General features: G+C 48.0%; 1 protein-coding gene across 1 annotated transcript in view; it reads left to right on the top strand.

The window, feature by feature from the left end:
• Positions 1 to 21,846, top strand: part of KDM5B (lysine demethylase 5B) — a 55,816-nt gene extending 33,970 nt beyond the window's left edge. Inside the window, 14 exon segments of the mRNA XM_017821418.1 lie at positions 533 to 830; positions 1,385 to 1,566; positions 2,092 to 2,216; positions 2,526 to 2,676; positions 6,651 to 6,765; positions 8,738 to 9,093; positions 10,479 to 10,617; positions 12,405 to 12,584; positions 13,427 to 13,585; positions 15,389 to 15,874; positions 17,847 to 17,958; positions 19,236 to 19,390; positions 20,031 to 20,357; positions 20,961 to 21,846. Of these exon segments, the coding sequence (XP_017676907.1) occupies positions 533 to 830; positions 1,385 to 1,566; positions 2,092 to 2,216; positions 2,526 to 2,676; positions 6,651 to 6,765; positions 8,738 to 9,093; positions 10,479 to 10,617; positions 12,405 to 12,584; positions 13,427 to 13,585; positions 15,389 to 15,874; positions 17,847 to 17,958; positions 19,236 to 19,390; positions 20,031 to 20,357; positions 20,961 to 21,098 (2,923 nt within the window). The 3' untranslated portion in view covers positions 21,099 to 21,846.
• Positions 21,847 to 22,653: the final 807 nt, after the last annotated feature.

Raw genomic sequence — 22,653 nt, 5'->3', positions numbered from 1 at the left:
AGTTGCCTGGGAAAAGAGACCAACCCCCCCCCTGGCTCCCCCCTCCTGTCAGGGAGTTGTAGAGAGTGAGGAGGTCTCCCCTGAGCCTCCTCTTCTCCAGGCTGAACAGCCCCAGCTCCCTCAGCCTCTCCTCATAGGACTTGTGCTTGAGTCCCTCCACCAGCCTCGTTGCTCTCCTCTGGACCTGCTCCAGGACCTCAATATCCTTCCTGAGCTGAGGGCCCAGAACTGGACACAGTACTTGAGGGGTGGCCTCACCAGCACTGAGTCCAGGGGCAGAATCACTTCCCTGGACCTGTTGGCCACACTGTTCCTGAGCCAGGCCAGGATCCATTGGCCTTCTTGGCCACCTGGGCACACTCTGGCTCCTGTTCAGCTCCCTGTCAATCCAAACTCCCAGGTCCCTCTCTGCCTGGCTGCTCTCCAGCCACTCTGTCCCAGCCTGTGGGGCTGCAGGGGGTTGTTGTGGCCAAAGTGCTGTCTTGATTTCTCTCATTTTACACTGTGAAGTATGAACATTGCTGCAAGAAAGATTTGTCTTGGCCTTTCCCTGGGGTAGTTTTTGGTCAGTTGTTTGAAGAGTCAGCGCCTTAATGTCACTGTCCAAATGAACCCCCCCAATGTCTGTCCCACAGCTGCCCCTGGGCCGCCAGTGCGTGGAGCATTACCGGCTGCTGAACCGCTACTGTGTGTTCTCCCACGATGAGATGATCTGCAAAATGGCTTCCAAAGCAGATGTTCTGGACGTTGTGGTGGCGTCTACGGTCCAGAAAGACATGGCTATTATGATTGAAGAGGAGAAGAGGTTGCGTGAGAAGGTGGATAAACTGGTGAGTTGTTGGAAATAATAGTTTGGGTTGGAAGGAACCTAAAAGCTCATCTCATTCCACCCTCCTGCCGTGGACAAGGACACCTTCCGCTAGACCAGGTTGCTCCAAGTCCTGTCCAACCTGACCTTGAACACTTCCAGGGATGGGATTTATTATAATGAATGAAGGAACAGTTGAAACAGTGATGTGAGGACATGCTGGTACTTTTAGTGGGGAGTCAGTGGCTTAGAGGTACATAGTTCCTTCCTGTGTCATGAATTTCAGAGGACCACCTGGGTAAAGAATCATTTATTGTGCACCTTGTTTTAGCACCTGCCCTTTAATATTGTTCAAATGTTGCTTTTAAAATAATATTTCTCCTTTCAGTAATGTAGTCAGAAAAGCTGTTTTTTCATTACCAAAATTTCTGTCTACCTGGGTTTAATATCTTATTTCTAAAAACTTCATTATTCCTTTGATAAATTTACCTTCTGATGTTTTAGCTTGGAATAGTCACCTCTTTGTAACAGTCACCTCTTTGTTAGGCTTTGAAGTGATGTAACACTGTCTTGCAGGGAGTGACCGACTCAGAGAGGGTGACATTTGAGCTGTTCCCTGATGACGAGCGACAGTGTTTGAAGTGTAAAACCACCTGCTTCATGTCAGCAGTTTATTGTCCCTGTAAACCTGGATTGTTGGTGTGCTTGTACCATGTTGAGGACCTCTGCTCCTGTCCCACCTACAAATACAAAGTGGGGTAAGCTTGAGATAGCAAATAATACCATGATCTGAAGTTAATATTGTCTGTGTAGGTACTGTGGTTTGGTAATCTGCTGCTTGCTTTGTTGTCAGTAGGGCTGGTTTCTGTTTCTGTTTCAGTCCTTTGCAAATCCAGTGCCCCCATAACAACGGGCCTGTTTTGTGCTTGCACACAAAGCCTCTTTCTCTTCAGCATTCAGCTCTTCTTGCTCTATAATGGCAAAAATTGCTGGCTAAGTTAGTTTGCATTTTTATTTATAGCAACAAGGTCATTGTCCCTTATATCCAGTCCTTGCCAGGACATATTGTTTTGCTTTTCAGAGCTTTCCTTCCTGTTGTCAGCTTTCCTTTGCTATTTGGTAGATCTTTGTCCTACGTGAATGGAGCTTTCTTTAAGACAGTTTCACAATTCCTTAATTGTCCTGCTGAAATCGCTTTTTGAAGTAATTGCAACTCTGAAATTGTCTCAGGAAGAGCCGTGGTGTGGTTGTAGGTCTCAATTTGAGTCCTGTGCTGCCTGCAGGTACCGCTACACCCTGGAGGAGCTGTACCCGATGATGAACGCGCTGAAGATGCGCGCGGAGTCGTACAACGAGTGGGCTTCCAACGTCAACGAGGCTCTGGAGGCAAAAATTAACAACAAAAAAAGTGAGCATCTTACCTGTTGTCTGCAGCACATAAAAAGGGCTCATTTTTCCGTTTTTTAGTAGCAACGTTTTTCTTATGTGACAGCCAAAAGAAGTCATATGTCATTTCATGTTTTAAAGTGAGTATTTCAGCTGTTACAGTCCCAGAAATGATGCTAAGCTATCTCTGTGTGACGAGACTGTAAATCACTTTGACACAAAATGAAACTGGAGTAGAAATAGAAATGCATTTAATGTGTTGTGTTTCTAAGCCTTACCGTGGAAATCCATGGCAGAGGGAGACTTCTTAGCTTAATGTCTTTCTCAACAGGTCTCATCAGTTTTAAGGCTTTGATAGAAGAATCAGAAATGAAAAAGTTCCCAGACAACGACCTGCTGCGACACCTCCGGCTGGTGACACAGGACGCGGACAAATGTGCCTCAGTGGCCCAGCAGCTGCTGAACGGCAAGAGACAAACCAGGTAAGTGTCACTGTGTGTCTGCAGCAAAATCGAGGCACCAGAGGTGGATGTCAGTGGCCAGTGATGGCCTCCAGTGCTCTGCAAGACTTAAAAGTTGGAGGAATCTCTCAGTGTCCTCAAGAGAGCCATCTTTGACAGGGAGATTCACCTTTATTGTGTGTAATAACTTAAACATTCTGAGCTTTCAAATCTCCTCTTGCTCCGTGTGTGACAGCTGGGCAGTAAATTTACTCCAGTGTTCCCTGAAAGGAAAAAATGGTGTGGTACAAAGTCACAGCCAACAAGATACAGTCCACTTGTCTTTGTGCCACGGGGGCTGTAAATCTGTCCATAGTGCAGGTGTCATTGTATTCATTACTCTCTGTCTTGTGGAAAAATGAAGTGCCTTAACTCCCTGAGCTGTTGCTAGTGGGAATGTTGTATGAAAACTCTGAAAAATACCTGCTCTTTATATTGAATCTTTTAGACAGGTTATTTGCTCAAGAGATTTGAAGGTAGGGGTTTGAGTAACACATCCTTTGTGAACTGTCTGCCTGCTCCTGCTGGCACTTCCATGTCTGAAATAAGTTGAAAAGAGCCAGAAGAACAGAAGACCAAGGCCAGATCTCCTCATTACATGAGTCTGGTGTGCCTGTATTGATATAAGAGCCTTTCTCTCAGGATCCACAAGTTACCATCTTCTACTGCACATTCTCCACCCACACACAGAATCCCAGACTGGTCTGGGGTTAGAAAGGACCCTAAAGATCATCTTGCTCCACCCCCTGCCATGGGCAGGGACACCTTCCACTAGCCCAGATTGCTCCAAGCCCTGTCCAACCTGGCCTTGGACACTTCCAGGGATGGGGAAGCCATAGCTTCTCTGGGCAACCTGTGCCAGGGCCTCCCCACCCTCACAGGGAAGAATTTCTTCCCAATATCCCATCTAACTGTGCTCTCCTTCAACTTAAAGCCATTGGTCATGGCACCCACACTCACCATGGGCACATCGAGCCTCAGGGGACAGTGGTTTCTAAGAAAATGTTGTGTTTATGTATGTGGAGGACAATATTGCTCATGTCCAACAGTCTTAAGTATGGAGTACTCCAGGAAAAATTGAGTCTCATTTGTTCCATCTGGACAACTTTCACCCATTTCTGCTGATTTGAACAACATGGTGTTTGTTGGAGCAGTTGGTTTTTGTGCTGGTGGAACTGCACGTGTGTGGTTCCTGCATGTTACTTGCCTCAGCAGGAGCTGTGTAGCTTGTCACTCCTGTGTTCTTGCAGTACTTCAAAGACTGGCTTGGAAGGACTTCTGGAGTAGAATATTCTGCTGTCACATTTAGACATGATTCTTGTCTTCCTTCCTGGTGATCTCTGTGTAAGCCTTTGTAGCAGGGACTTGATAAAAATTCACCTTTGCTGTCTTGCACACACAAGAGGATGAAGCCCCTCTTCATGTTGCTTTTATGTGTCATAGCAACATAAAAATATTGCAACTGGGAATGAGAAATTCAGCACTCCCACAGGCTTTGGCCACGCAGGGAACTTCCAACCTGGACATTTGTGGCACCATCATCAAAGACTTGTTCACTCCTGATCTTCTCCTTCATTTGGTGTTGAGCCATCTCTTCTCCTTCTGGCATCCCCTGTCTGGGTTCTCCCATCCCTGGTGTTTGCTCAGGTCTCCCGATGCTGAACTGGGAGCAGCAGCCAGGCCCTTCCCAGCTGCTCTGTGCCACATGGGTCCTTCCTGCTCTGAATGTGTCCCTGACTTTGCTTGGCCTGGGAAGAGCTGGGAGCAATTTTTATCTTCATCTCCTTGACTAGGTCTGTTCTCTTGTCACCATGAGAGGCTCTCAGCCTTCCTCACAGCTGGGCCTGCCAGCCCCTGGGGCATCATCCTGTGCTGCTCTACACAGCAACAAGGCAGCACTTGGACTGAGAGTCTAGTAGAGGCTTTAGCCCTTCTCTCACCATTTCTACTTGGATCTTTTTTTGGCATGTTTCTGGGAGAAGTCCAGTTTCAGGTCTTCATAATTTTTAGGAGTTTTAAAAAACCACGGTACTTGATTATCTTTTTTCTTAAAAGATTGAAGAGGGGAGTGCTCATAACCTGCAAAGGAAGATATAAAGAAGAGAATTATCTGTTTAATTTCTTAGTAAGTGTTACATGAAATACAGATTTATCTGCCTGAAGCTGCAGGATGCTGGGCAGCCTTCATCATGCTGAGTGCCAGGTGTTGGTTGGGAAGGATTGTGGATTCTGCTTAAAATTTGGTTCATGCTTTTGGCAAACTTTCCATTATGGACTGAGCATTTTTGTCTGATCCCAAATTTGGAAGAGTTGTGCAGGAGACTTGGCTCCTCTGGGAAGGTTGTCCCTGTTAGTCATGGCAGTCAGTGACACGGGAGGATCTCCTCCAGTATAGCCAACACAGCAGTTCCTGGGGAGAAGACCAGGAGAGATGATGATATTGTCTTAGACTAAATCCTGTCATTCTTGCTCACCAGTTTGTCTGCATTACCTGAAGAGATGCAAATGGGCTGTACATCCCTATTTCCTCTGCTTCTCTCAGTGCTGGGGGATTAAACCTCCCCAGATGCTGGTTGGAAGAAGTTCTGTGAACATCTAAATCAGGCCAGAGCACAGCGTGTTCCTCCTTCTCCTGACACTGAGAGGGGACAGTGTTTCTGACCTGCTGCCATAAAGGGATGTTCTCCCTGTCCATCCTCTTCCCTCTCTAGGCCTCGTGAAACTTGTTCTGCTCCTTAGTTTCCAAGAGTTTAGAGACCTTATGCTTGGAGAACTTTGTGATTAAATAACCCTGGATGGACGTGGAATGGCTTCTGTCTGGCTTTTTCTTAGGCTCATGTATTTTCTGGTTATCAAAAATGTCTTGTGAGAGTCAGTTTTGCCATTTAGATATGTATATGTAAATAAATATTTATGTATTTAAAAACCTGTGCCTTTCCCTAGAAGATACAGTAGAGCTTCCACAGAAAACAGTAGAACAAAGCACACTGTAAGGAAACCTGTGTTGTACCTGAGGCTTTGAATTCATTTTATTGTTCAACTCTCCGTGGGGTTTTGAACTCCCAATGTGATCCTGTGTATCCTATAAAAATACCTATTTTTAACCCAGAGTGGTAAATTAAAATTAATTTTATAGTGTTCACATTCCAGTCGTGCTGGCATATCCTGCTGGGCTGTTGTTCTCTTTTGTGTAAATGACACACTGTGGATTCAGTTGGAGCCAGCATTGTAAGGGATCTCTTTCCTTTTCTGTTCAGGGTTCTCAGACCTCGTTAATAGTGGCTTGAGTTTAGAGAGGTTTTTAATATTGGCCAGTTTGTTAACACTTCTAAGCCACTCATTTGATACAAAGCTTTTAGATAAAAATAAAAGTGCTGATTTCAGCGTAGAGAGGATTTTTCAGAAGTGCCTACACGACCTGTCAATATAAAACCCATTCAGAATTGGGATTTGTTCTCTTTTGGTGTGGGCATGGGCAGAGCTGACTACAATAGCTATTGCAACATAACTGAATAGTTTATCCACAGTTGCTTTGTGTTCTGGAAAAAAGCCTAATTTTATTCCATAATAACCAGTGCCCTTCCCAGGCTGAGTAGTTGTTCCAGAATCCCATTTAATATGAGTGTTTCAACAATAGCTCGTTCTGCTGTGGCAGACTGAGGTTTCTCATGTATGTGAGCCCTGGGCTGCTTGGGTGCTTGTGAATATTCTGTTATTCCTCAGTAAGGCCTGACTGACAAGAAATCATGAGCGGATGTTAGGGAATCCAAAAAATCTGGGATGTTCGGGGTTGGAAGGAAGTTTAAAGCTCATCTTGTTCCACCCCCTGCGATGGGCAGGGACATCTTCTGTAGACCAGGTTGCTCCAAGCCCCGTCCAACCTGGCCTCGGAGTTCAGATATTTTATTTCTATTTTTTCCAGTGGTAACCAGGAAAGCTGAACCGTGTCATTGCAGGTACCGCTCCGGAGGAGGGAAGTGTCAGAACCAGCTGACAGTGAACGAGCTCCGGCTGTTCGTGAGGCAGCTCTATGCCCTGCCCTGTGTCCTCAGCCAGACACCGCTGCTCAAGGTAACTTGGAAATGCTAGAGGAGAGAACGTGAGCGTTTGCAGGGATGGATTTGCCCTGCATCCATCTCCTGTCTCACTGTTTGCTCCAGGAACTAATACCTGTGCACTGGCAGGCCGGAGTGACCTGTGCACAGGGGATTCAGGAAGGGAGCTCTGACCTGCTGGAGTTCACAGGCAGCAGAGTTTTATACTACACAGGCAAATCAGAGTGTTAGTGTTGTATAAAGGAGTGCAGGAGAAGCAGCAGGATGACTTGGGCAACTACAGGTTAAAAGTTTGAGGTCAGTTAACTGGTCTGCTCTTGAGAGAAACCAGGTTAATGTGAGAACATTCAAACTCCACAGTACTCTGAGGGAGCTCTCTCTTATCACCTTCATTCTTTGTTAGTCTGGAATCAGCTTTCTTATAATCTTGTAATTAGATCCCTCCTCATGTTCTCTACCCACATTCCAGGAAACCCCACAGATAACTCCAGCCAAACCCAGCCCAGGCTGCCCAAATCTTTGCTCTAGTAGAGAACGTGCTGCTGTCAGGGAGCCAGGTCACTGTGTCCCCCACACAGCTGGTGCTGTTTCTGCGCTCCCCAGATGATCAGCCCTCAGAGGAGCTGAAAGTAATTCAAAATTTCACTTCAGAATTTGCCAAAATGTTGCATATCACACCAAGGGGCAATTAAAAGAAAGGAAAATAAAGTCTGGGCAGCTGCAATTCCTGTCTTAAAGGAGAGAGCTTTGCATATTTGTGACACCTGGAACCAGGAGATGCTGTGTCCAGCTCCAGAACTGTCCCTTAAGTGTCCATCCAGCATTGAGAGACCAGACAGTGTTGTGTAAGTGAATGGGAGTAGACCAGTTCAACTCGGCTTTGGCCGCTGCCTCGGAAGCTTTATCAGCCCTGCAGTGTGTGGATCAGATTTGATACAATCCTATTTACAGTTTTTTGTTTATAGCACTGGAGCTGTGAAGTTCTCTTGCTGGTTGAAAAGCAGAAGTTTGGAAATTCCAGACATGCAAACAGTTCCTCTCCATCTGGCATTCTTGAACAGGGAAATAGCAAACACATATGGTCAGGGTGTTCCTTTATATCATCCTCAACAAGCCTCAATTATATGGAGTCATGTAAATCACGCTGTTAATGTAAATGACCAACAGTAACTGGAGATGGGTTCCCAGTTTAATCTGTCTCTTATAAAGGCTTTATTCCATGCTGGGGGAGGCTGCCCACCCTGGGAAACAGTCTTGCTGGCAAGATGCCAAGGTGTCAGCTGTGAGGGAAGAACTTCCTGCAGGAACAGCATTTCAGACAGTACTGGGAGCACTGGGCAGGATGCTCCATGCAGAATAATCCCAGCCTCGGCAGTGGGATTGCTCTGGGTGACTGTGCCTTAACCTGGGAAAAGTGCAAACAGCCCCAGAGGTACCTTTTAGGGTGATTAGCTGCAGAGTGTATGGAGAGAGAAAGAGTAGCAATGCATGAGAGAGTAAAATGCCTGTGGCTCATTGGCACTGTGGGGTGCAGCTCAAAAACCTTCAGTGCAGCAGAAATGAATCCCAGAGTTCTTCAAAGCCTTCGTAATCCTCACTTTTCTGTTCCTCAGCTGCCATTCTGAACCATTGCAGAACAAAGCCAGATGGCAGCACTTGTGGCACACTCAATTTCCCTTTAGATTGTTCTTCCCAACCCTCTTTCTGACACCTGTCTCAGCTCACAGGAGTTGGGGGTGGAATTCCCTTGTTCTGGGATACTCAAGCTTGTGGCCACATTATGTATGAGGAGGTGCTGGTACGTACATTGTCTGTTGAAGACACAGTTGAAGTGTTCCAGACATTGGGATAATTTGCCCATGCACTGTGTGTGTGGCAGTGGGGTGTTTGCCAGGAGCCTGCACTCCATGGTTAACCTTGCACTTCCATGGTTAAGTGACTTGGCAGTGGATTTTTCTCTGATTTATTGTTGCATCTGTGTATTTCAGGACCTTCTTGACCGTGTGGAAGCTTTCCAACAGCAAAGCCAAAAACTCCTTTCTGAGGAAATGCCCAGTGCTGCGGAGCTGCAGGAGCTGCTGGACGTCAGCTTTGACTTTGACGTTGACCTGCCCCAGCTGGCCGAGCTGCGGACGCGCCTGGAGCAGGCCCGCTGGCTCGAGGATGTGCACTTGGCTTCCTCAGACCAAAACTCCCTCACTCTGGATGACATGAGGCGTCTCATAGACTCGGGGGTGGGACTCGCGCCCTACCCGGCGGTGGAGAAGGCAATGGCGAAGCTGCAGGAGCTCCTCACCGTGTCCGAGCACTGGGATGACAAAGCCAGGAACCTGATAAAGGCCAGGTAGAGCTAAATCTCAGTGTTGCCTTTTGGAATTCCATGAGCTGTTCCGGATGGAAGTGCCATGACTCCTGAAGAGGCTCCCCTTTGTTCATCCAGTTCACAGCAGGAAGGCAAAGCTTGTTCCTGCCAGAAGGGACAGGGCTGGAGAAGGAGAGTGAGGCATGGAGTCATTTTTGGTTGCAGGGCTGGAGAAGGAGAGTGAGGCATCGAGTCATTTTTGGTTGCAGGGCTGGAGAAGGAGAGTGAGGCATCGAGTCATTTTTGGTTGCAGGGCTGGAGAAAGAGAGTGAGGCATGGAGTCATTTTTGGTTGCAGGGCTGGAGAAAGAGAGTGAGGCATCGAGTCATTTTTGGTTGCCTTGCCATGTTTGTGGTGCTCCACCATCATTATGCAAATTCTCCTTTTACCACAAGAAAGAGGTTTAAGATGCTTCTTCCTTCTTTTTCACCTTCTTCTCCCACCCAGTGTCAGGCTGGAGGATGTGAGTCCAGATGGAGCTTAGATATGTACCACCAATGGGTAAAATTTATCGTCCATGTAGGACTATTTCTAACTAACAAGGAGGAGACTTTTCCATATTATTTGGTGCAGGGGAAAAGGAAACAGGCCAAATACATCCTTACTAAGAAAAATTTTCTTGCTTGTTGTTTTGACCTCCTGATTTCTAAAGAAAAATGGGGGTGCTGCAAACTTGTGTGCTGGGTTTTTCCCTTCAAGATTCTCGACTTTCCCTTTTCCCTTTCCTCTCCTTTCTCCTTTTCTCCTTTTCTCCTTTTCTCCTTTTCTCCTTTTCTCCTTTTCTCCTTTTCTCCTTTTCTCCTTTTCTCCTTTCTCCTTTCTCCTTTCTCCTTTTTTTTCCTTTTTTCCAATTTTGCCCCAGCCTCATACTTACGAAAGCATGGGAGTATGTCTTACCCACTACTAACCAGAGTGTTTTAAAATAACTTAATAGAGCACAGAGCTGACTAAACTTGGGTTTAACCTCCAATATTGAGCTGTGTTGTGTTTGTACCTTTCTAAAACCACGAAATCAAACTGGGAAGTGGAGAAAAGCCAAATTTCAGTGGTTTAACCCTCTAAAGCAGAATCTTTCAGCTGCTGCTGGTTGGGATTTTGGTGAGTGTTTGAGGATCCAGGGTTCTGTCATTGAAAAGTTAATGAAAGGTGAATCTTCCTTGAGTGAGAATGTTTCTAGTAGGAGCCTGGAGCGAGCCAACATTTCTAAAGCTCCCCTGCATTCCCGATGCCCAGACTGTGCTGGGTGCAGCCCAGGGCTGGACATAACACCATTATTTGGTGTGACCCTCTGATTTTAATGGCCCTGGTGAGTAGAAGAGCCCCCTCTGTAATGCAGCATCTCACATCTGAGCTGTTGTGCTCCCCAGACCCCGACAGTCCCTGAGCAGCCTGGCAGCAGCAGTGAAGGAGCTGGAGGAGATCCCAGCCTACCTCCCCAACGGAGCGGCGCTGAAGGACGCGGTGCAGAAGGCCAAGGACTGGATACAGGAGGTGGAGGCTCTGCAGGTACATGAACTGTGCTCGTGGCTGCTGGGCAGGGACAGTGACCCTGCCCAGGTCACCAGAGCCACCCTCTGCACCCTGGCTGTGCTCTGGGGCTCCAGAGCCCGGGTGTGCTCTGTGTTTCCCGTGTCTGTGCTGCCTGTTCCCTCGGCCATGGTGCAGTTACACTCACTGCCCTGATTTTTGCTTGGTTCTGCACTTGATCTGTGCTCCTTCACCTTTGCAGCTAACTGCAGTAAACTCTGTAAAGGAGCTGTTAGCAAAAATCTCAACTTAAAAAGCTGCTGTATTATGGAACTTTACCTTAAGGTCAGTTTTGCTCAGTAACAAGTCCCTGTTAATCACACTTTTGTACCACACTGAGGTACAGTCTGGTGATACAGAAGTGGTTTCCTGGCTCAACCTTGCGAGTGCTTGAGCCAGAGGTCAGTTGAGACTGTCCAGATCAGGCCAGGGTGGCACTGGGGTAGCCCAGTTTCACATTTTAATATAAGTTGCCAAATATTTTTTTATATTTTTATTTGTCCTTGTGTTTTTTCCATAAAGTGAACTCTGATCTGACTTAGGAGTATTTTCAAGCCTCTTTAGCCTAAACTGAGCTTTCTATAAAAACTTCTTTTGAGCTTTTATTTAAAAAGTAATTGTCCTGGGCTTAAATATTTTGAAGGAATAAAGTTCATGTTATACTAACTTTTGTTTGAGGGCTTTCTTGAAAGGTCTTAAGTGAATTACTCATGGCATTTGAAAATTTCTTGGTCTGGACACTGAAATTTTGCCTCCTGGATATGGAAAAATGTGTCTGTCTGTGCCAAGAATTTTTGCTTCAGTTCTGTGAGGGTTTTAGTAAATGCCTGTGGTCGCTGTGACGTACGTTCTTGGTATCAGGAGGTTGCTAGCTTGGATGTTGCTGGTAGAGGTGTTGGGGTTGCTTTGGGGGAGTAGTTTTCCAGTCCCACATCACTGCCCGTTCCAGAAATTACCTCTGGAATTAAATCTTGGTGCCACTTCACTTCTGGGTGTGTTGTACCTGCATGGCCTGAGGCATGGGCTGCCAAGGGAATGGCCAGAGCTCGCTCCCAAATGGCACACGGGATACTGGAGATGGTTCATGGACTGGGTTGGACTTGACTTCTGGTGCTGTTGCTCCCTACAGTTACCTGACAGGAGGCTGGAGCCAGGTGGGGGTTGGGCTCTTCTCCCAGGTAACAGTTACAGGACAAGAGGAAATGGCCTCAAGTTGCACCAGGGGAGGTTCAGGTTGGATATTTGGAAAATTTCTTCCCTGCAAGGGTGGTCAAGCCCTGGCACAGGCTGCTCAGGGTTAGTGGAGTCACAGAGAGATTTAAAAGGTCTGGGGACGTGGGTTAGTGGTGGCCTTGGAAGTGCTGGGTCAATGGCTGGACTTGATAGTCTTGGAGGTCTTTTCCAATGTTAATGATTGTGATTCCATGATTTCAGAATATTTCCATTTTCTGCTGTGAATGCAGAGCATGAGATTGTGAGGTTGCTTTTATTGCTGGCAGTCTCTGGGGTTTTTTTGGGTTTTTTTTGTCATTTGGGAAGTGTGTTCTTCCTTCCACCCCCCAGTGTGGTGTTAGTTTTGTTTGTGTAGTCTGACTCACACACAAGCAGCACAAGTGTTGGATTAACAGCTGTGGAGGTGACTGAGGTGTTTGAGCAGTAAATTCATTTTTACGAGCTCTACCTTCAGTTCACTGAGTGGCTGCTGGGACTCAGGGCAGTGCTCTGTCCTGTGTACATCGAGGATTTCCTAATTTACAACCCTGCAGGTTGGGGGACGTGTGCCCGTGCTGGACACGCTGGCGGAGCTTGTCACGAGAGGTCGATCCATCCCAGTGCACCTGGATTACCTGCCGAGGCTGGAGGCCCTGGTGTCCGAAGTGCAGGCTTGGAAGGAATGTGCAGCCAACACATTCCTGTGCGAGAACTCTCCCTATTCCCTTCTGGAGGTAAGAGATCCCAGCTCTGCAGATCAGCCCTGACAGTCACAGCACAGGTACACAGAGCTACAGTGGGACCTCAGGAAGGAGCAGGAAATATTAAGTATATTTGCAGAATTGCTTTAGGAGTATATGAATTATTTTAATATCATTTTCATTAGCGACCAATACTTTTAATGATAGTTTTAAATTTTTGATATGCTTAAGATTTAGGTATGCTTTCTCTATTCTTCTTAATCAGTAGCTAACAAGAGCAGGCAGTGCCAGTGTCTGACATCTTCCATATTAGTATGGGAATATTGACAGATCTGTGGCTCTGGATTTACTCCAGTGTGTCAGGCCGAGCTGCAGGTGTGCAGTTCATTCCTGCTCCATCCTCCTCAGGCTCAGTGTCAGGCTGTAGCTGCATTCTCTGCTCCTCTGCATTTGGAGGGGGTGGTGTCACACCTGCAGTCCTTGAGCAATCCACTCTCTGCCCTACACCGAGCCCCTCTGACCCCCCCAGTCCTCCTCTCCCATCAGGACAGATGGGAATGCAGGGCAGTCCCTGGCATCTGTTTTTTTCCAGGGTTTGCAGTTTCAATCCCACGAAGGCTGTTTAGCGTCTCGGGTGTCTCTGTGTACCAGCAGTTTGGGTGAAATGCAGGGGTGTTTGGGTCTGGCCATTTTATAAAACTGAAGTTTCAACCTTCCAGCTGTCCCCACCTTCCAGATAACCTCATCCTAGTCCCTCAGATCTTGGATGGAATAAGTGCAGGAACTTCAGTTCTCACCAGTCACCTGTGGCTGCGTTAGGGCAGGGCGGTGCATTAGGAACCCTGGGGTTGTGACACTGCTGTTCTGTCCCTCAGGTGTTGTGTCCCTGGTGTGACATCGGAATGCTCAGTCTGAAGAGGAAGCAGAAGAAGCTGAAGGAGCCAGTGCCCAGTGGCAAGAAGAAAAGCACTAAGCTGGAAACGCTGAGTGACCTGGAGCGGGCGCTCTCTGAGAGCAAGGACACGGCGTCCGCGGTACGTGGCCCAGATATTTTCAAAATGGAGCTTCCTCTGAGTTCCTTGAATCCTTGTTTCTGTTTGTCACCCGTGCAGTGTGGCTTTCACCCTATTCCTCCTCCTGTGCTGCTCTGCAGGACTTTTGGGACTGCACTTTTCTGTGCTTGCTTTAGACTTCCCAAAATTGCTTTCAGTGGAAACAACGTGTGTTGCTTTGTGCATGAAGCAGCCTCACAGTTTGCCAGGCAGTGCCTGTAGCCGAGCAAAGCACAGGAAAACAAAAAATAGAGACCCGTTTTCCCCCACCATATCTAAACCTTATTAAAGATGGGTTTGCCCAGGTCTGATCCTTTCAAAGAACACCATAACCCAGCACCATTTATAATTAAAATAAACATTCTGAATAATTAAAGGAAAACCTCATGTATTATGGAGTCACTAAAACACTACTCTGGGTGGAGCAGACTCAGTCTGCTGGTGGGAAAGGGCATCCTCCCAGCAGACCTAATGCAGAGCCTCCCCTGTGGTCAGGTAATGAAGTCCTGTGGGTAACAAGCAGTGGGTTCAATGGATGGAGTTTGAATGTAATTGTCTCTTTAATGTGGGACATTTAAGTTTTGACCCATGGCAATTACTTAAAACCTGTACATGCATTGGTTTTGGCCTCCCTTGACTGAAGGCCAGAGTTAGAGCCAGCACTAACTGGGACAGGCTGGGTCCCCAGTCCCACCTGTCCCTCTGCCACTCCATCAGCTCTTGTTATGGAGATCCAGGGCACTCACGCGGGCTGCACCTAGGAAAGTGCAGTCATTCAGGGTGGCAGGGTTTCTTCTGACACACAAAGGGAACCAGAACCTTCCCACAGTGAGTTTTGGGCACTCCTGGCCTGGCTAAGCACCTGTGTGCATGTCACAATGTGCTGTGCCCTAGTCACACATCTGTCCAGGATGGACACAGCTGTCTCATTTTTCCAGGCTGACTTTAGTCCCGGCGTCACACTTGAAAGCCATGGTGTGGGAAATAACCATTTTGTATGTATTGATAAACCCTCCTCTTATAAGTTGTGACCCATAATAAAATGCATAGAATTGATTAGTTGCAGCTGTTATGAACAGCCTTTATGGAACTGAAATATATTACTGTCTTTATAGTAACTAATGCTAAAGATTCTTGAAAAAAGGATCATGAGAAGGTGTAGAGAGGGCAAACAGCACATTCAGGTACAGCTGGACTTTGCTTGCTCTTTACAACCCCCATAGCAAGTCCATAGGTCAGGGCATGGCCCTGAGCAGTGGGCAGTGTGTGCAGAGCAGGGGCTTGGAGGTGCATTTGTGTTTGTGAAACCTGCCCAGGCACCTTTTATGATTATCCAGAGCCTGACTAATGTTCACCGAGAAGTACCCGCAATCCAAACCTGCATTTCTTCAGGATTTGAGCTGCTTTAAGGCAGGTCATGTTTTTGTAGTACAAAACACAAAGGATTGGAACAGAGAGGGGGTTAGGAGCTGTATTATTACAAAGGAATAAGCTTTGTATCTCTGGGCCTTATGAGAAAATGGAAGGGAACTGAAGTCACACCACTGCACATCCCCACTGCTGTCCCTCCATCCCCATCACTGCTCCTCCATCTCCACCAGTGCTGCAGTTCAGAGGTTGAGAGCTCTGGAGGCGTTACAGGGGTGTGAGGAGAGTTGTAACGGTCCGGGACAGTCGCTGGTGGTCTGGGACAGTTGCCGGCATGTCTGAAGAGTGATGGAGCAGAGGGCACCCTGTTTGTAATGAGCAGTGTTCCTTTGGGGATAACCTTTGGATCCCTTCCAGATGGCCACGCTTGGAGAAGCCCGGCTGAGGGAGATGGAAGCACTACGTGCCCTGCGAGCAGCGAACGAGGTGAAGGTGCTGTCGAGCGAGGAGGATGCCGAGCTGAAAGTGTGTCTGTGCCAGAAGGAGCCGGCTGCTCCCATGATCCAGTGTGAGCTCTGCAGAGGGTTCTTCCACACCGGCTGTGTTTCGGTGCCCAGCGTCTTGCAGGGACCCCGGGTGTGGCTGTGTCCACACTGCCGCCGATCCGAAAAGCCGCCTCTAGAGAAGATCCTGCCGCTGTTGGCCTCCCTGCAGCGCATCCGTGTGAGGCTGCCGGAGGGGGACGCCCTGCGGTACATGATCGAGAGAACTGTGAACTGGCAGCACAGAGCACAACAAATGTTATATTCAGGGAATCTCAAACGCATCCAGGACAAAGTTGGCTCAGGATTACTGTACAGCCGGTGGCAGCCCTCGGCGGGCCAGCTGCCGGAGACAAACAAGGTGAGGCTGGGCTGGGCTTCCTGGTGGTGGGAGCGTGGGGTCAGCAAGGACAGGCTGTAACACTGTTCTGGGTTTGGGTTCAGTGCAGCTCCCTGCAGATCCCGCTGAGGCAGAGGGTTCGTGTCCTGCTTTACAGTTGTAGGGAGCTGGGTCCTGCTGTGCCCATTAGCCAGGATGTGTGTGTGTTCCAGCAGCAGCTTCGTGTCCCCTTCTGCTGACGTCCAGGAACAATTCCTCCCAAAGAGCCTGTTCCTCCCTCTCCTCCTCCAGCTTCTGCGCTCTGCTGCGACACACAGAGCTGCTGGAGCTGTTGTTTCTGGAGTGCTTATTATTCATTATTCAATTAGTCTTTATATTCTGTTCTTACAAGTATTCAAAGAGAGTTTTAAGTGTGGAGAATTACTAACAGAGGCACAAACTGTCCTGTGTGTTACCAGCTTGGCTCTCAGACAAGATTGTTTTTAACAAAGTGTCTTCATCCCTTACTGCTCCTCTTCCTTCTCACTTCCACTAGCCCTCTCCCAAGCTGAATATTCTGCTCGTATTGCTGAGTTGAGCCACAGTAGCTGTTTCAGATGGAGTCATGAGGGAGTTTGTCTTCCTCCAGTAAAGATCTTTCAGCAAGAAGCACAGGGAAAGAGGGAAAGGGGTTAAACAGCTTTCCTGAGATAACAAATGCAGAAAAAAATCATAAATAAAAGCTCCATGCAGTATAAAGAACATGAAACACCTCGAAATGGAATGCACTCTGTTGCTTTTACTTTTTGATTGAAATACCTTAGTTTTGCTAGTCCAGCCCAGTTACAGTTAGGCTGGTTTTGTGTTTTCATGTTCAGTTACATTAAAGGACAAAACATGCCACATATGCCTGAGGGAGTGTTACAGCTGCTTCTCAGTCACCCAGCTGTACCAATGGCTTGTGGTGACCAAATTTTTCAAGCAAGCAAGCCTAGATTTAGAAATTAAAACTATCTGTAGACAGCTGAGAGAATTTTTCAGGTCATTTAGGTCTGAAAGTATCTTTTTACTAGATCAACTATTGTAGCTGAAAAGGATAGACCTGGATTTTGGGCATGTAAGTTGATGTTTGGGCCTGAAATGGAAACAGTTTAAGTTCTATTAGCACACTGGTATTAGCTCAGCACGGAACCATGAGGTTCCTCCCACCTGAGAGCAGTGTAACCATTTTTGAGGGGTGTGGATCTCAGGTCATTTAACCTCCCAAATCAGGGTATCTCTGGCAGAGCTAGTGGAGGTCCTTGTGACTGCATTTCCCAAATCGGAGGTCCCTGGGAAGCTCAGCAGAAGAGCATCTGACCCTGTGCATCAGCCTGGGTCCCTCTCTGTGCCTGAGCCAGGGACCCTTCTGGAGCCAGTGGTGCTGTGGCAGGACAGGGGAGGCCTCCAGAGCCACGTCGGCACAGGTGTGAGCTGAAATTTCAGTTTTGATGGATTTGAGGTGGTCTTCTGGAGAATCCAGTATCTCAGCATGGCTGGCTGTCCTGTTCCAATTCTGTTTTCCCTGTCATCTGGGCTAATCCAACCCTCACTTCCCCAAGAGAAAGCTCTTCACAGTAACCACTGGACTTGGGCTGCTTTGGCACCGGCCAAAGTGAGGAATGTGGAGCCTTCGGGTGAGTTTGAAAAATTCGTTAGAAGGCAGCTGTGGGAATTGAAGAGACCCAGATTCTGCAAGGGGCCCAGGCACTTGGGTTGGTGAGGGAGTGTTGTGGAAGGCACCTGGTGAGTGGCTCTGGCAGTGCCAGTGCAGGACTGGCCCTGGCTCTGGGAGTGCAGGGTTTGCTGTTGCCATGTCCATGCACAGGCAGGGCAGGGCTGATACCTGGTGTCTGGTCCCATCAGGACATCGAGATACAAGATTTCAGTAAGAGAAACAAGTGTTGGTTCTATCACAGTTATTCCAAACTTGAAACCACACATTTAGTGAAACGATGTGCATTTTGTTTTCTAGGTGTCCCAGACAATTGGAGCAATGTCATTCTCCATGCCTCATGACTGGGATAACAGAACCATCTATTTGCATTCTCCATTCTCTACAGGACAGCACTGCATCCCACTTCATGGTTTGTAATCTTCACTTTAATTTGGGGTTTTTTCCCACCTTTCTTTTTCTTTGTGTTTGGTGGAGGGGGCAGCATGTCCTGGTCACCAGGAAATGGCTGAGCAGGCAGCACATCTGATGGTTCCTCCATCCCCTCACAACTCGGGAGCTCAGTGTCCAGCTCTGGCAGAGGGGTGCATTGCTCAAGGATACAGATTTCCCACATGTAATGAAAAGATGTGGCACAGTGGGGCAAGAGGTATGAGGAGAGCTGGCCCCTTCTCACATGAACAGCTCACCACGGGCTGTGGCCCCAGCCAAGCTGCAGGAGGGAGAAAGGAGGGGACAGACCCCTGGACATGCAGGAGGTGGATGGGGACAGCAGGGAGATGGTGCAGGAGGCCATGGGGTACTTGATCCACAGGACATGAGTCCATCTAAGCTTTGCTGCAGCACAACTGTCACAGTCAGAGATTGGAGCTCCCTCAGCCGCTGTGGGGGCTGCTGTGCCAGGGTCACTCAGTGCAGGCTCTGCGCTCTCCCCACCTCAGACTGTGTGAGTTGGACTAAAACAGACAGGCATCATTTGATGACTGTAAAAGAAGTTATTAATAATTTCTTGCCTCCTGATGGATAATGCTCGAGGGACACAAGTCTTACCTTCAAGCTTTTGAGTCAATGCAGCTCAGTGTTACACAAGACATTTCAGTGCAATGTCACTGTTCACATCAAATAAGGCAGTTCTTGTGTCACCAGGTTTATTTTTCAGGCCATGTTTGAGTTGTACTGTATTAAAAAGCCGTTATTTACACTATCATTTTGACCTCCCCAGCTGGAACTGGAGCTGGCAGCAGCAGTGAGTGGTGACTGTAGAGCAGGACTCAGTTGCCAGGCTCATGCTCTCAGCCCTCCTTCCTCTCCTGTCTTGGCTTCGCTTATGGATCCCAGGCAGTTTGTTCAGTAGTGAGGGGATGGATCATCACACTCTTGTAGCTCCAGAAGCAGGAGAAGTTGCCAGGAACGATGGCAATGGCTTATCCTTGAACCAGCAGGAAATGGGAGCATGGCAGGGTGCTGAGGCACAGTGCAGGAACTTCTGTGCAAGCTTTTATCTTTCCTTTTAACCCTGCTGTTAAAAAGGAGCAGTCAAGGGGGAACAGATAAGAGCTGATTCATACAGTTTCAGATTTAAAGCCTCTCACCATCTTTTAATATGCTACCAGAGAATTTTCATTATCTGTGCAGTTCTCATCAGTGCTGGCACTGAAGAATCCCTGTTCTCTCTGTCTTTCACACCAGTCATTAGCACCGAGCTGGATGAGCTGATGATGGAGGCCCAGCTGCTGCAGGTTTCTTTGCCCGAAATCCAGGAGCTGTACCAGACCCTGTTCACAAAGCAGAGCCCTGCTCTGCAGCCAGAGCAGAGATCACCAGGGGCGCCCACAAACGAAAAGGCAAGTGTCCAACAGCAGCACTGGGCTGGGTCACTATGGGGCAGGGGCTCTGCCTCAGCCTGTGAGCTTTACAGGGGTTTGTGGCTGCACTTCCATGAAAATACATTTTCCTTGTTCAAAAGGAATCAAGAAGTTGATAACATAGTGGTTACAAATTATTGAATATAATTTGTGGCCTGATATATTTTTGAAGTTTGGATCTGGTTTTTATGGTCACTCTCTGTTCTTTAAATACATCTGTCCTGATTTCATAGAATTGTAGAATCCCAGACTGGTTTGGGTTGGAAGGGACCTTAAAGCTCATCTCATTCCACCCCCTGCCCTGGGCAGGGACACCTTCCACTAGACCAGGTTGCTCCAAGCCCCATCCTGGCTTTGAACACTTGACTCTTGTCCGGTGTGGAGGTTTTCCAAGGGAGCTGCCGTGGAAGTTGTCGGCTCAGAGGCAGGAAATGAGAGTAGTTTTCTCTCTAAGTTTGGTCCCTGGGACCTGACCCTGCCCTTGGCTCCTCTCAGGCTGCTGAAAAGGCAGCACTGTCATATACTGCACTTAAGCCTATTCCAAAAATCAGGTATGGAATAAAAGGACAGTGGGTGTTAGTTGCATACTTAGAACCTTGCCAAACTGTCTTTCCAATAGAATGAGTGTTGCCGAGGCAAGAAGGATGGGATGAGTTACATGGAGAGAAAACTGAAGCGGCGCTTTGAGAGAGAGACCTTCTGCGGTGAGAAGAGAGCGAGAGTAAAAAAGATGAGAACACCTAAAAAGAAGAAACTGAAACTGAGTCACTCAAAGGATCTGTGCAGTAACAAACTGGAGAGAGAGCGGGAGCGGCTCCTGGAGCTGCAGCGTTCCAGCGAAAGTCACTTGGTCCCCTCAGACATGTCGTTCTCCGAGCAGGAGGACTCTGAGGACGAGGATGCCATCTGCCCAGCCCTGAACTGCCTCCAGCCCGAGGGAGAGGAGGTCAGTACAGGCAGACCCACAGTGGTGTTCCAAGTGCTGGGATCTGGGACAAGGAGCTGCCCGGGAACCGTTTGACAGCAGAAGCGCTGTTCATGAGGGTCACCCAGGGCCAGTCTCTGTGTGGCAAGACTGATCCCACCTGCCCCTGCTCCTGTGGCCGGGTTTGGTAGGACTGATCCCACGTCCCCTGGAGCAGCTGTGCCGCGTCAGAACATCTGCACGGAATGGGAAGGGGGAGGTGGGGCTGTGCAAACACCATGTCCATCTCTGCTCTTGGGATACAGGCGTGGGTGGGGGCAGTGCTTTGGGCTCTGCACAGGTCCTTCCAGGCTGGACATGAAGGAGAGGGACAGCCCCAGGTGTCTGGGAGGGCCATGGAGAAGTTGAGTCCGTGGTAGTTGAGCAAGCAAGAGGGGGGATAAGCGGGAGTGTGCCCTGCCCACATCTCCAGAGGGCAATGAGCAAGTGAATGCCCAGCACCAGGCAGCTGCACAACAGGACATTTCTCACTCGTTTACGTAGACCAGGAGCCCCAGAATGACCCACAGATGCTGGGGGGTGTTGCCTGGTCCTGCTCTGAACCCCATGTCTGTTCTTCACCAGGTCGATTGGGTCCAGTGCGACGGCAGCTGCAACCAGTGGTTCCACCAGGTGTGTGTGGGCATCTCGCCTGAAATGGCCGAGAAGGAGGATTATATCTGCACCAGCTGCACGGGGAAGGACTCACAGTATCGGAAGTAAAACTCCCATAAACCATTCAGGACTTGAGTAAAGAAGGTTCTCCCAGTTTTCCAGTTAAGCCACAGGGGCTGGTTTAAAAACCAGATTGCAAATGGTGCTACTTCTATCCTTATGGGATCATTTTCCAGAACTCAAAACAATTTTTGACACTTTTGTATTTTCCCTTGATCTGTTTGTGGTTGTTGAGGTTTGAGATGCTGACTGTTTGCAGGGGTTTCCACCGATTTGGAAGGCATTTGACACATGCACCTTTTACTGTACAGCATTCAGTTACCTCTCTGGGATTTACCGGCGTATTTAATTCAGCTTGGTTTGGGTGCAAAAAAAAAAACAAAAAACAAACAAAAAAAAAAAAAACCTGCACCATGAATTTTCCAATAATCCTCTTTTGAGGAAATCCCTGTTTACTCTGTTAACTCTTTGGAGACTTTAGTTTTTTTCCACTTTGTTTTTCGTAGACTAGGTTTATTTATCTGAGCAATAACTTCTATGTCTGGTTTCAGTGACTGGAATGACAATTGAACAGCGTGTTGCTTCTAGCATTGGTTGGTGTACAGACAGCAAATGTTAGATCCTAGTGTCACTGAGGGCCCTGTGATGTAGAAGACAGGAAAAAAAAATCTGTAAAGTAATTGCCACAGCTGTATTTTGGCTTTCTCCTTTTTTGGGTAGCTTGTATCAAATGTTGCAGTTTATATTGTGGAATAAACCCCTGGTTATGTTATAAAATTAAATGTTGGTGTTTTTAGAGAGTTTGAAATGCAGTTTTATTTTCCTCTGGATCCACACTGGTTGCATCAATGGGTTCTCTTAGCCAACAGATTCATCTTCCAAAACAGCCATGCAGACGCCGTGGTGTTTCCTGACCTCCCTCCTCTGTTCAGATTTGGAAGGCGAAGGCAGGTCAAAATGTTGTTCACACCAAAAAGAAAAAAACCCTCAAGTTTTCCAAAGCTGAAATTATTTGCAGGTTGATTGAACAAAGGATTTGAAAGTACAGTTTGGGACTTGGCAGGGGTGGGAATGGGGGTTTCATGCAGGAGGCAAAGGTGTGGGGCAGCTCCTCCTGCCAGCCCTGCCCAGCTGGGTTGAAGGAGAGACCTTCTCCCACAGCCCAGACTGGTGGCCACAGAGCCTGGGCTGGTGGCCACACTGACCTTCCCTGTGGCCCAAGGTGAGCTGGCTCCGCACAGCCCAGGCTGTGGCTCCCTTCAGCTGCTTCTGCCTGCATGTACCCTAAAAAACCGAGGAATAAGGACATTTCTGGAATGGTTCTGATTCTCCCAAAGGCTGTTCAGGTGTGGTGTTGCAGTGCTGCTAGAGAGGACTGGACCCTTGAGCAGGAGAGGTTGGGTATTTAGGCCCACAAGGCAATTCACACATGGGGCTGCACCCAAAATCCTTTAGAGAGCAATCACTACTGCAGAGCACAGCTGGAAGTGGCCTGGTGACAGGAGTGTGGCTCCAAGGCCTGCCAGAGGTGGAACTTGTAGCGCCCTGGGAGATGGGAGGGCTGGAGATCTTTGTATCGTAGAGTTCACTCTCTGTGTGACAT

Source organism: Lepidothrix coronata, unplaced genomic scaffold (genome assembly GCF_001604755.1).
Source record: "Lepidothrix coronata isolate B3197 unplaced genomic scaffold, Lepidothrix_coronata-1.0 Scaffold90, whole genome shotgun sequence".
Lineage (NCBI taxonomy): Eukaryota > Metazoa > Chordata > Aves > Passeriformes > Pipridae > Lepidothrix > Lepidothrix coronata.
Note: the sequence above shows the minus strand (reverse complement) of the source record. Positions and strands in the feature narration are given on the sequence as shown.